The sequence below is a fragment of the Betta splendens genome, chromosome 4 (genome assembly GCF_900634795.4).
Source record: "Betta splendens chromosome 4, fBetSpl5.4, whole genome shotgun sequence".
NCBI lineage: Eukaryota > Metazoa > Chordata > Actinopteri > Anabantiformes > Osphronemidae > Betta > Betta splendens.
The window spans coordinates 31,098,205-31,112,599 of NC_040884.2; the positions used below are offsets into that span (position 1 = coordinate 31,098,205).

General features: G+C 40.7%; 1 protein-coding gene across 1 annotated transcript; it reads left to right on the top strand.

The window, feature by feature from the left end:
- The first annotated feature begins 3,887 nt into the window (after positions 1 to 3,887).
- Positions 3,888 to 7,909, top strand: calr3a (calreticulin 3a). Its single transcript, XM_029148489.3, has 9 exons — positions 3,888 to 4,087; positions 4,524 to 4,625; positions 4,973 to 5,176; positions 5,291 to 5,385; positions 5,463 to 5,672; positions 6,210 to 6,323; positions 6,401 to 6,544; positions 6,623 to 6,715; positions 7,096 to 7,909. The coding sequence occupies exons 1-9, from the start codon at positions 3,994 to 3,996 to the stop codon at positions 7,300 to 7,302; spliced, it is 1,263 nt and encodes a 420-aa protein (XP_029004322.1). The 5' UTR covers positions 3,888 to 3,993; the 3' UTR covers positions 7,303 to 7,909.
- Positions 7,910 to 14,395: the final 6,486 nt, after the last annotated feature.

Here is a 14,395-nt window from a genome sequence, read left to right on the forward strand (position 1 = left end):
CACGGGAACGAGGAAACTCGGGAAACTTCAAGAAACTCAAGGAACTCATGAAACTCGGGAAACTCAAGGGACTCAGGAAACTAACGAAACTCAACAATCTGGCGGCTTGATTCTGTGCAAGGTGGATGCTAAATACTGATAGGTGATTACTTGATTACTGGCAGGTGTGGATACTGAGAACCGGTAAGTGACAGGATGTGGCGTGACAACAAGACATGGCGTGAAACATGACAGTGTTAAGATGTCCGTTGATTTTTCTGACTATACAATTAAAGAGTTTTAACAATCAAACAGAAATGAAATTGCCTCCACCAGATTTGCTGTACCAAACCTGTTAAGCAGGTGTGGAAGTCAGCTTCACTACAGCTCATTGAGCTAATGTGTGGAGTTTCCTGCCTTTGGAGAGCTGTCTCCATGACAACAGCGCAGCTGCAGTTGATGCAAATTATTCACTGTATTGTTTCTCTAATCTTTATTATAATAATAAGAATTATTTTTCTTCCGTACGTTTTTCTGCATCTAACTAGTCCGGCATACTTTCAGCTACAGAAACGATTCCACTATCAAAATGTTCAGCTTTTTAAGGAGAGGTGTGCTTTTATTTTTCTCATTCATATGTTTTCATATGTTCATAAGTTAAGATTTTTTCAACTGTTTTTCCCACTGAATGAATGGAAACAACTTTTCAAATTCTCTTCAGCTTTGTCTACTTTCAGCTTTAACTACTTCTGCATACTTTAAGCTACAGACACCATTTTAACCACAAAATAATCTTCAACTATCTAACTATTAATCTTCCTGAAATCTTTTAAATGTCTTTAATAGTTTCTGATTTATTGCAGTTTAAAAATTGGGTGGTTTTCGGTAAATTCTCAGCTCCATTAGTGTGTATTGCATGAAATAGAGTGCATGATGTCACAGCAAGAGTGCGGGGAAACATTTTTTTAAACCAGAACTTCTGTCTTTAACTCGTCACTACAGACACAGTTTTTACTCTACACACATAATCTTTTCACTTGTTCGTAGTCTTATATACTTATCTCCTTTCTAATGATGTGTCTGCTTAAGACCTCAGACATATACTTCAGCCTGTAGCTGCTTCAAAGCTCAGAGAGTTCCAGAATTCTTCCCATAGAGTCTAATTCATTCCTCTGAGATTTTTTAGGAGAAACGCAGAAGTCCTACATTTTGAAATTGTGACTGTGGTCACAATGTTTAGACTTCAAGCATAAAACTGATAGCAGTTGCTCATTAAAGCCTTGGCATGCATAAAATAAAGTTAATTTTTGATACCTATTATGGTTTTGCTGTAACAAGCCTTTTGAGCAGAGGTGCAACTCTACTTTCACAGAGTAGAGAGAATAGAACTGATTTTCCCGCCTTTCAGCTTCATGACAACAGTGCAGCTGCAGCTTTGAGTGACAGCTCAAACTCCTGATGTTCAGTGTAGCAGAGTAGTTAATGAGACTATTTTACAGTGTAGCTATTAAGCACACACAGCTCCTCCAAATCCTTTCGAAATAAAAGCCCCAATCCTAATATTTAGCTAAACATAGCAATATTTGTGTTTTCAACTAGTTTATTATGACTAGTTAATTAGACTAATATACTGTTTAGCAATTACCTGCACAGGCTTACTTCAAATCCTTTTAAAATAAAAGCACCAATTCAGATCATTAGCTAAAAATAACAATATTTCTTCTTTCAACTAGTTTATTACTGTATGACTAGTTAATAAGACTATGTTACTGTTTAGCTATTACCTGCATAGGCTTCCTTAAGATCATTTCAACATAAAAGCATTAATCCAGATCATTAGCTAAAAATAGCAGTATTTCTGCTTTCAACTGATTTATTATGAGTAGTTAATGAGACTATTTTGCAACTTAACAATTATCTACACATGCTTTCTCCATATACTTTCAAAATAAAAGCACCAATTTAATTTATCAGCTTTTGTAGTCATTTGTATGCTTCTCAATGGGTAATTACTGCTAATTAATAACACTGTTTTACAGATTATCAATTGTCCACAGACCTTTTCCAAATAATTTCAAAAAAAAGTTTGACTGGTTAAATATGACTATTTAATGAGACTACTTTATAGTTTGGTAATATTACCTGCACGTTTTGTCCATGTCACTTCAAAAGAAAACCACCAATCTAAATCTTTAGCTAAATATAGCAGTGTTTCTGCTTTCAACTGGTGTATTGTGAGTAGTCAAGGAATCTATTATACTTTACTGTTTAGCATCTACCTGCATGGGTTTCTTTAAGATCATTTTAAAATAAAAGCACCAATCCAAATTCTGAGCTAAATGTAGCAGTATTTCTGCTTTCAACTGGTTCATTATGACTAGTTAAGACTTTTTACTGTTTTACTGAAAAGCTCCAGCTTTTTCCTCTGCAGCTACTTTCAGATGTTTGTTTTAATGTTTCCATAACTTCAAGCTATTCTTTTATCTCTTGAACTTAAAACAATTTATTTGAGATTTAGCTGTTTTTCGTTACATTTGGGTATATTGTGTATCCCTGTATTTTCAGCAGTTCTTTCAATTTCAGCAAATCTTTTTCAACTTTCCTCAATTTGAAATTCAACTGCTTCAGCTTCTTCTGCAAATATTCAGCTCTGTTAAAACAACACATTCTCTTCAAATCCATTCATCTGTGCTTTACATGCTTCAGGTATTTACAGCTGTCTTAAGTGTTTCAGCTACTTTTAGCAACTCCCCAGGAATACATTCAACATGGCAGCATTCACTGTGAATTTTCCTATGGAAATGTCTTATCTAGTTTCACTCTATAAATCCCAAGGCTTCAATGAGCAGCTGGCAAGACTTTGATGTTTGAAGAGTGCTAATTGTGGCCACAGTCACGACTTAAAAATTCCAATCTAGTAATAAAAATTACAACAACTAAACAATGAATGTTGTTGTCAGCTCTCCCACTAATAATAATAAAAAAGAGTGAAGATCTCAGTAGTGTGAGAGCTGTTGCCAGCTCTCCCACTAATTAAGTCCCCCAGCAGTCTGTAGTCCCGCAGCAGTTTATAACAGATGTCCTCTTTCCCTGGAGCAGACTTATTAGTCTTCTCTATTGCTCTCACTCACCCTCCAATTGTAAAATGCACATTTACTTCATCATCAACTTCCTCTTTCCTTCCCAATAAATCTTTATTTTAGTCCTTCGTCTGCTTTCTCCTTCTCCGACTATTCACCGACAAGTTCTCAGTTGAATGCACTTTAACAACCTCTCACCAACATGTTTGCTTTTCTTCTTATCAGTAACAATTGTGATCCCCTCACTCACCCGCACTGGATATCCCCACCCTTCGGCCTCCATCTTCTTTATCATTTTCCAGGTATCCCCTACCTGAGTCGTATCTCCTATAAAGTTGCAAAACTCCCTCCAATACTTTCTTTTTGCCATCCTTATTGTCCTTCTCACTCCTGCCTGAGCCTTTCTGAACACATTTAAAAATTAACATTTAAAATTTGCTGAAAATTATGACTACTTTCAAAATCCTTGAATGCTTTATTTCACTCTGAAATCGCAGCCCTACATTTTTCATTTCACAATGGCACGGCTTTTTCCCACCGCTTCCTTTACTCTTAGGAACTTCTACAGTATGTGAGCAGCCTCCCTCATTCCGTCTTTAATACTCCTGTCAAACCCCTCTAAATCCCCATTCTAATGTACCATACTCTATTTCATATCACTTAGTTCCCTAAACAGCTCCCACCTAATTTCCTAAACACCTACAAAAAGTGGATTCTGCATGATCGGTCCCCTTTCAGCCTCTCCGATCTTTGCACGACGCGAGCCGAGTGTTTCCGAACAAGAACTCGTGTTCTGATTTCATTGGCACGACGCTCGTCCAATCACCGTCGGCCATCTGTGCAGGGCTCGGCACTATAGTAATAGTCCGGCTGCGTTAGTAGCTGCTTTCGCTTTATACGTGTGCCTCATCGGTGCTGGACTAAAGCTGCAAACATGAGGCTCAAAGCGGCGCTTGTTGCACTTTTTGCATATATAGCTGTGAACGTGGACGCTACCATTTACTTCAAGGAGCAGTTTCTGGACGGAGGTAACGTTGCTCCGTCTGATGGGACGAGGGAGGGTGTCTGCGTTGAGCCTGCTCATTCGATCGGTTATCGTTGTTGCCGTTAAAGAAAGGATTCTAAACAATAACTTGTCTGCATGCGTTACATGAGGCCACGACATGGCTTCAGTCAAACCCCAGCTACTCACGGCAGGACCTGTTAGAACTGAAAAAATAAGTCAGCTTGACAAAAACGAGAAGATTTGAGAAAACAGATGTTTGATCACAAGCTGCCTGACGCGTTAGTTTTGACTGTTCTTTCACTTTTGATATTGAGGAGGTGAAATCCAGTGTGGTTGCAGGTCTGTGTAGCTCTCTCTAAAATAAATGGTAGAAAAGAATCGTCACTTCCCTAAACATGCTGTAAAAAACACATGATGGTGCAGGTTGGTAACTAAGGATGTGACCCGCTGTTTACCAGATGACTGGACAAGCCGGTGGCTCGAGTCCAAGCACAAGTCAGACTATGGCCTGTGGAAACTGAGCGCTGGGAAGTTCTATGGGGACGCGGTGGCTGACAAAGGTATGTTTGATTCTCAGAAACAAACTGACTTTTTTTGGTTTGCTTTACTTGTGTCTCCAGTATTTGCAGATGGTAAATTATTATGCAAATCTAGGTAAACTATCTCAGTCAGGCACTAGACTCTCGTTTGTCCATGACCAGGCCAGGTTTGCTTCCAGGCATCTTGTTTGAAAGTCATTCATGTCTGACTGTAATCTCAAATTGAAACCACTTTAACACGAACTTTCATTTGAACCATGGTTTGTTATTTCACAATTTGTGTTACTAAAGATGTGTAGAATAAAGAATCCTTAATCTACATTTACCGCAAAAAACTGCTGTGAGGATGTACATTTCCTCTGCTACAGGTCTCCAGACCAGCCAGGACGCCCACTTTTATGCCCTGTCGGCTCGCTTTGAGCCCTTTAGCAACGAGGGAAAGCCACTTGTAGTTCAGTTTACTGTCAAACATGAGCAGAAGATTGATTGCGGAGGCGGCTACATCAAGATCTTTCCTGCTGACCTTGATCAGAAAGACATGCATGGAGACTCCCAGTACTACATAATGTTTGGTAAGTAATGTGCAAGTGATGATGAAACCAAACTTTAAGAAGAGCAAAGGATGACTGAAGCAGTTTTCTGATATGTTGTTGTGCTTACTGGAGAATAATTACTTGTGTCCCTAGGACCGGACATCTGTGGATACAGCACAAAGAAGGTTCATGTAATTTTCAACTATAAGGGCCAAAACCACCTTATTAAGAAAGACATCAAATGCAAGGTAGCACAAGGCACGTTGGACATATAAGTCACTGTGACTATAAGGATTTGGTGCTAACTAACCTCCTTCCCTATCAGGATGATGAGCTCACCCATCTGTACACGCTGATCCTGAATCCAGACCAGACTTACGAGGTGAGAATTGACAATGAGAAGGTGGAGTCTGGCTCCCTGGAGGATGACTGGGACATGCTTCCACCAAAGAAGATCAAAGACCCAGAAGCCAAGAAACCCAGTGACTGGGATGACAGGGCCAAGATTGATGACCCCGATGACTCCAAACCTGAGGTGTTAAATCACTGCTGAGATAATGCCATAACTGCTAAGTTAATAGCATAACTCCCAAGTTAATTAATCAATTAGTGATTATTGAAACCACATTTGTCCTGCAGTCAGGCATTAAAATCCTTCTTGTACAGAAACCTGTTCTTTAGAATTAAGTGTTCATCATTTTGCAGCTTCAGACATTTAGTGCGACATCTGGTATTTAAACCACTTCCAAGATGTGGAATCTGTTTTTGCTGCTTTTTGCACATTCAAGACACAGGATTTACTCCAACACTCCTGATACAATATGTGCAAAAAGAGATGAAAGGCTTAGGGTCACCGATTTAGTTTTCTGTATCAGTGGCTGCTATGACCTGTGGGAAGGTGTTGCTGGACAAAGCTAGAGGTGCGTTTACCAGATAGATTGCACATTAAAGCAGTTTTTTGAGTTGTCCCTCAAGGCAGAACATTACTGCGGTAGATATTCCTTGAATAGGCCGTGCCAAAGGGTCTACATCTGCTTATGCAGCACTGATGCAAACTCCTGGTGTCTTCCAGAACTGGGACAAACCAGAGACCATCCCTGACCCTGATGCCAAGAAACCTGTTGATTGGGATGAGGACATGGATGGAGAGTGGGAGCCTCCCATGATCACCAACCCAGAGTATAAGGTATGGTTCTATGGTTCTCAGAGTGTCAGGCTGTAGCTTGACAAAAATCACAATATATGAGCCCTTGATGTCTGCAGGGAGAGTGGAAGCCCAAGCAGATTGACAACTCTAACTACAAGGGAGTGTGGGTCCACCCAGAGATCGACAACCCTGAGTACAACCATGACTCCACAATGTACAAGTTTGACAATATTGGAGTTCTGGGACTGGACCTGTGGCAGGTGATGAGCAGCTGCCTGAATAATAAAACAATATTTTATTTGGAGTCCTTTTAAAAACGTTGATGTGTTTTTGGTCAGGTAAAATCTGGAACCATCTTTGACAACTTCCTCATTACAAACGATGTCAAAGAGGCAGAGGAATTCGGGAAGGAGACCTGGGGCGTTACTAAGGTGGGGCTATTACAGTGTGGTTGGTTTTTAACATAACAAATATGTCAAAGTATACAACAGAGGTGTCATGTTAGCAAAACATCATTTATTGGGCTCTAGGGTCTGGTCCACTGCTTATGTATAGAAGCCAAAGAACTGTCTGACAACTAAATGACTGTGTACAACAGGACAAAGGGAAGTTTGCTTGTAAACATAAGTCCCTGTATGATCTAGTAGATTTGATTTATAAGAGTGGAAGCAAAAGCCCCTGATCTTACCCAGAGTAGCAGCTATTTTCTTGTCATTCGGGCATGGCAGGGAGGACTGGCGTCCTGCTATTTTCACATGCTGAAAATTTACTGACTACTGAAGCAAACGTATGTGGACTCTGTATATCATAGGGACCAGAGAAGAAGATGAAGGAGGAGCAGGAGGACATTGAGAGGAAACTGAGGGAGGAGGAGGAAAAGAACAAGAAGGCAGATGCCGAAGATGAAGAGGAAGACAATGAGGAAGACGATGAGGCAGAAGATGAGGCAGAAGAGGGTGAACAGAAAGAGGAGGAGACGAAAGAAGATGCAGAAGGCAAACACAAGGATGAGCTGTAGACTGCTCCTACTAGTAGCCAATGGACTCTGGCCTTTTACAGCAGCTTTTTATTGGGGGGGGGCTAGGTGATGTGGTCAATTAAGATTTATTTTTTATTAATTCACTTGTTTTTTTTAGCCTTCAAATAAGAGACAGTAGAAGATTTGAATGTTTTTTTTCTGCTTTAGTTGAATGATTTTTTAATGTTTAGGATTTACTGATTTTCAAGGGTCGATGTGGTTCATGCACTATTACTTTCCTGTTTGTAGTCCTGTTTTTGAATTCACACTTTTATAATTTATTCAAATCATTACATCAAAATTCTGAAAACACAAAACTCTTGTGCGTGTGCACTCCTGACTTTCTATTCTGCATAATTGGCGTGGTGTTGGCGTGGTGTCCTTGCCTGTCACAGATAATAGAATTTAATTTGGAAATGGGGAAAGTTCTATTTACAAATTGATGATAAACATTTGAAAACAGAATGTTCTAACTTCACGTATTACTGTGGTAATATTAACTTAACTGTTAACTTAAAATGTAGGTAACAGTTTCTGGCTAAGAGTCACTTTGACAGCGGATGAGGGTGAGACCAGCTGGGCAATAAAATGTGTTCCGTGGTTTGGACTTCAGCATATGACATTGACTGCTGTTAGTGGTTACATTGAGTAACACGTGAATGACGATAACACTAAATACTCTTCTACAAGCAGCTTGCAAATGTACTCAAACTTTGTCGCGCAAGCTAAAACAATGAGAGGTCCAATATATTACTTACTCAGTGCTCATTCGACCATTCTGTCTCGACTGTTTTTTTTTTTTGTTTGCTCCTGGCATCCTGAAGCTAGTTTTCAGCACTCCTCTGACCATATCTATTCATCCATCCATTCATTTTCGACCGCTCACCCAGAGCCAGGTTGTGGGGGGTCGAGAGCATTAGACTTCTCTCTCCCCGAACACTCCTCCTTCTGGTGGGACCCCAAGGTTTTCTCAGGCCAGCCAAAACATAGTGCCTCCAGCCTGTCCTGGGTCTTCCCCGGAGGACCAGCGACTCTACTCCAAGCTCTTCCCGGGTGACATAGCTCCTCACCCTCTCTCTAAGGGAGCACCCAGCCACCCTGCGGAGGAAACTCATTCGGCCACTGGTGTCCACATTCTTGTCCTTCATCATCAGTCATGACCCAAAGCTCATGGCCATAGTTGAGGGTAGAAACGTAGATTGGCTGGTAAATTCAGAGCTTCGCTTTTTGGCTCAGCTCCCTCTTCACCACGATGGATTACTCATGGCATTGCAGCAGTTGGTAGGGGCAGGTACAGAGAATAAAAGGAAGCAGTAGTTGTAGTCTGTGGCCACATGGCAATCAATCCCGAGATGTCTCACAGAAGCAAAAAATTATAATTTCCCTGAATAGAAAATATGGATGTGTCACTTCATCCCTAAATAATGGCCATTGTTTTGGTCAACCCCCATTGACCCCCCATTTTGGACATTCTGGTACATTTCTATGACTCCCAGGTTTGTTTTATACCCTACTTATTTCACATTTTGTGACTTTATCCAATCTGGTCTAAAAACAATGGGTGTAAAATTTCCCAGGTTGTCTACGCCTACAGTCTTTAGACCACTCAGAACCAGCTCTGGCCCCGTCCCAGACAAACCTGGACACCGAAATGTACCTGCAACATTGCGTTTCAGGCAATCATCTTGTGATACGAACTGACATGGTGCCATTAGGGTTCAGAAAGTGCTCCGTTGGAGCCTTTTCATTTTACCAGCAAAGCTAAAAAGGAGAAAGAGAAAAATCATTTTACCAGCGGAGCAAGAAAGGCGAAAGGGGAAAAGCGTGTAAAAAGGAGTTTATATTAGTTTATCGAGCTATGCTCCCAAACAAGCTATAGTCGTGTTATGAATAATCTGTTGTATTATTTCAGGCTGCGTAGGCTAGCCGCTAATCAAGTTGCATTTTATATAAATCAATAAATTAAATTAAATTGAAATTGCCATTGAGACATACTTTGCACCAGTCGAGGTGTAACCACTTCAACAGCCTCCTATTTGACTTCAGAGTCAGATTTTGGATCAAACATGTGGTTGAACTCCACTTCCGGACAAGGTAGACATTTTCACTGTTACAATGGATTCAGTGTAGTGATGTGTTGTTCGTGACTCAACTGAGCGTCCTTCCTCAAGGAACCCGTTCTTTTGTCACGTGACAGCCAAGGCTCTGTAGAGCAGCAGACGCTTCATTTCGTTCCTGATTCGTTCCTATGGATCCTTACAGAACGGTCGTTCTTTTGTCACGTGACATTATATCAACATTTTGATTTTGTGGTCCTGTATACTCTGCCACAGTCATAAAATAATAATAATAATAATAATAATAATAATAATAATAATAATAATAATAATAATAATAAAAAAAATGTCACATTTTGGACAAGATAAATGCACCAATGCACCACGTAAATATTTTATCATTGTGCTTTTTGCTTTAAATATGGGGTGCCGAATGTAAAAGGAGTACCTATAACTAGTTTTCTCCACCCCTACCCTCAAACAGCGCTGGTCTAAGATCGGAGACGCGAACTCAAACGCCTCAGTGTGCGCAAACCCCGCCCACATCTGATCTGAAAACTTTTGTTCTTAGCGTGGACGTAACTTCGGCTAGCTAGTAAAGTTAGCCAACTAATTCTCCACCGGCACCACAGAAAACCTACTTAACTCCCCATTAATGGTGTTTACAACAGAACAGCAGTTTGAAGCGGAGCCTCAGCCCGCACACCTGCCGTTACAGCCCGTTCAATCTCCCCCAACGAGAGGGAGTCGGAGCTGGTGGCCATGATGGCTTTGACTTCAGGCTTCTCGCGAGTATTGTCGTCCACCGATCCAGAGTCAGATGTGGGCGGAGCTATGCGTACTGTTTGACGTGTTTGAGTCCGCGTCACTGATCTAGGATAATAGGGGGTGGAGTCTACTTAAATATTCAGTTTTGCACCCAGTGATCATTTAGATTTAACATTTACATTTAGACTTTTGCACATTTAACTAAATGTGAGAAAACGGTCCGTGCATGAAGAGCAATTCATTATTTATGTGTAAAATGAAAATTGAATAACGACTTTTTATGCTGTGTTTCATTTCCGTATGTCAATAAAACACATTTGCGATATAATGATTTACTCATTCTCCTTTTCTCCACATTCAAAACAAAATAAGAAAAAGGGAAACCGGGGGCGGGGCCAGTCGCCGGACTTTCACAATAAAACGCCAAAGAGCATTTGAAGCGCAACATCGGCAAATATTTGTAACTCTTGAAGGATTGCGGTCGTGTTTTGACACATAATGAGACCCACATTGTTAACATTAATCAACGTAACAATTATTTATTTAGCCCGTCTCAGTGCTGACAACTGTCGATTACGTTTACGATTACACAGTACAGTCAGCTCGCTCGTCAGAATCACCTGCCAACAAAGCTAAGTTTTTCAGGGCATCCAGCTTCATTAGACTGCAGCGACATCGCGACCTTGTCGACACCTGATGAGGAAGAATTTAGCGCATCTGCGGTGTTCCGGTGATTTTCCGTTTATGATGAGACTGAAATCGCGTCCTCCTGCTTGGCCGGTTGATGCTCTTATGCCCAGGAAGATGCTCTAATGTTGTGCCGATTTTTGCAAGTATTCTAAACAGTGATTTATTACAGTTTATTGTGGTTGTTTAGACATGCTCCATCATTGGACAGATGTGGGCGGAGCTATGCGTACTGTGCTATGCGATTTCAGTCTCATCATAAACGGAAAATCACCGGAACACCGCAGATGCGCTAAATTCTTCCTCATCAGGCGAGCTGACTGACCTGTCATTCCTTTAGCAAACGCCATGAGTCGTAACGTAAATGACAGTTGTCAGCACTGAGACGGGCTAAATAAACAATCGTTACGTTGGTTAATGTTATCAATGTGGGTCTCATTATGTGTCAAAACACGACCGCAATCCTTCAAGAGTTACAAATATTTGCCGATGTTGCGCTTCAAATGCTCTTGGGCGTTTTAATTTGAACGTCCGGCGACTGGCCCCGCCCCCGGTTTCCCTTTTTCTTATTTCGTTTTGAAAGTGGAGAAAAGGAGAATGAGTAAATCAGTATATCGCAAATGTGTTTTACCGATTTATGGAAGCAAAACACAGCATAAAAAGACGTTATTCAATTTTCATTTTACACATGAATAATGAATTGCACTTCATGCACGGACAGAAAACGTGTCATTTAGTTAAATGTGAGAAAACTAGTTATAGGTGCTCCTTTTACATTCGGCACCCCATATCTAAAAGTCTCACAAATTGTCAAAATAAGTTTTACTTTCACTTGTTCACTACTAGTAAAAGGCAATTTAGTTTATCATTCTAGGTCCGTGTACGTTCTAACAGTTTGATTTCCCCACCAGAGTAAAAGCTGGGTTTTTAACATGGTGCTTATATCAAGAGAAACAAGAAAACAATGTTGTTTGTATTTTATCTTCTGGACAACTTAACCAGAAAACAGCTTGATTTCAGTCGACGTCGTCTGGAAAGGAAATTACAAATCCATTGCTTAATTTGCGCTTGAACATTGGCTTCCTGACGTTGTTGTACTGTGTTTCAAAATAGGAGTCTCACTTTCTTAGGCCACACTTCACGTCTAACGTGCTTACCGTCAGAGCAAACCTTATTTTTTTATGTTTGTATGTGTGTGGGGGGGTTCTCTCGTTACAATACGAAAATACTTGACTTACCGGGAGCTGTGGTCCTGACTACTTTACCTGCCATGACAGCCAATCCAAACAACCACGTGCTGTGTTACCAGCGTGTACAGACACATTAACAGCTCCTCCAGTTGTAATAGTTGCAGACCTTGTTTATAAACATAGTTCTACACATCACACAATACATTTATGTTCATGGTATCCATTCCATTAAGATGGGAGACACAGATGCCCAGGTGGGTGAACAGGTTGAAAGACTGTCGCTAGTAGACTGTCACTGGGTCAGACCACAGGGGTCAATAGAAGAAGTGTGGCCCAGACATATTCTTGTCAGAGTACAGAATAATTAATCAACCTTTGGTTGAGATACTGTAAATGAACAAATCCCTGACAGCAAACTCATCATTCATAGGAATGTTGTCCTGTGGCTGCTGTGGTCTGGTAGAGGCCTGGTCCAAGTACAACAACACCTTAGTGGGGTAGAGCACTGGGAGATAGGCTGGTGGTGGTACGGGTCCTGTGAGTGTGTTAGCTGTCCAGCATTGTTAGCCATGAAATACACACATTTTCAAACAACAGCCTTTTTGTTTTTTTCCGAATACAAAAAACATTAAAACGTATGATGGTACTGTATGACAATAAAACACTAACTTACAAATTGCATAAACAGGAGCAATCACACAATAAATAAAGTCGCATTTTTTTTTTTATAATCACAACGCCAAAACATGTCTACACAGGCTCCTCCATCCATTTCAGGCACATCATTGACCCATTCTGCCACAGCTCAGTGCACACTTTGCACTCACCAATACTCCTGCAGCCTGCTTATCATGTTCTGGGGTTTTATTTCCTGTTTTATTATGAAAGTACTTCTGTTTTTTGTTCTTATCTTGTTAGTTCCCACTGTACTTCTGGTTCTCATTACACACACCTGTCTCAGATCAGTAATCAGTCATCAGAATATAATCACTAGTAGTCACCACATCCAGTTGCCAGATTGTCGCGTGTAAGTCACCACATCCCAGCGTTTCTTTGTTTGATTACCTTGTTCGAGATCCTGTTTTCCGTATCTGACTCCCGATTCCTGCCTGTTCCTGTATTGTACTGTCGTCCTGGAAAGAAGCCTTCGTACTTACCTGATTGTCTTACTCCGAGAAAGCCTGCTCCTCACTGGTACTGTTACCGTGTTGAAATCTGTTATCGAACTCTTGCCTGTCCCTGAACCTGACTCAGCCTGCTCCTCCTGTACTGCTGCATGAGATGATGATGATTTTGCTAAATTATTAAACTTTGACTTTACCATCTACTCCATGTGTCTGCGCTGTGCATGTGGGTCCAATACCTGCGCATACCGCCAATCCGTGACAGCCCCTGACACTGCTGCACACATGGAGCTGTCAATGAAGCCTAAGTGAAACCATGAAAAGAAAAAGGTAAACACTGTACAAACCTGTGTGGTTATGACTGATCTCACTGAGGTCAATACACTGAGGTCTAATAATAATTTTTGTTACTAACTTTTTTTAGTTGTAAATTTATATGCAACATAAAGCATCAGTTTTCATGGGAAAACAACAAAAGTTATATCTTTACAAACTAAACATGTGAAGGGTTTGAGTTCCCCAAACTTTGCTTCCCTAATGAACTGGGAAGCATGTGATAAGTTCTGAATGTGTCTCACTAAATCAAGTCAAGCAAGTTGTCAATTTGATCCTTCACTCCCTAAACAGAAATGTCACTGCTTTGACAAAATAAATATTTAAACCAATACTGTAGCAATCAAGACTGTTTCCCCAAAACATACATATAGAATATGTATTCATGGAGGGATTCTCTACAGTAGCCAAGCACATTGACCTCAGTGAAATCAATCATGTGTATACAGATTAGTGCAGCATTTACCGTTTTCTTTTCCTACTTTCATTTAGGCATCATAGAGGCCCCATGTGTGCAGCCTGCTGCAGGAGTCTTGTCGGGTGCAGGTTACACACGAGGAGGCCGTACTTCTTCAGTTGATCACCACCTGAACATCTGTGTCTTCAAATGGATACAGTTGTGCATATAAACACATAAATGGATGTGTTGCATTTAAGTTTAAGTTTATGACCGTAAGCATCCATAGCAAAAAGTCAGAACTTATTTTTCTATTGACCCCTGTGGTCTGACCTGGTGACAGTCTGTTTCAACCTGTTCTGTGTCTTCCAGCTTAATCAGATGGATACAGTTGTGCATATAGAAACATAAATGTATAGTGTAATGTGCAGAACTATGTTTATAAACAAGGTCTGCCAGTTTTAGGACTGGAGGAGCTGTTAATGTGTCTGTACACGCTGGTAACACAGCACGTGGTTGTTTGGGTTGGTTGTCATG

What these genes read in the sequence shown, in the direction of transcription:
- calr3a (XM_029148489.3), top strand. Translation starts at nt 3,994, where the DNA reads ATGAGGCTCAAAGCGGCGCTTGTTGCACTTTTTGCATATATAGCTGTG. An exon ending in GGAGCAGTTTCTGGACGGAG is followed by an intron (nt 4,088 to 4,523) that starts GTAACGTTGCTC and finishes GCTGTTTACCAG; the next exon opens with ATGACTGGACAAGCCGGTGG. An exon ending in CCAGTACTACATAATGTTTG is followed by an intron (nt 5,177 to 5,290) that starts GTAAGTAATGTG and finishes TTGTGTCCCTAG; the next exon opens with GACCGGACATCTGTGGATAC.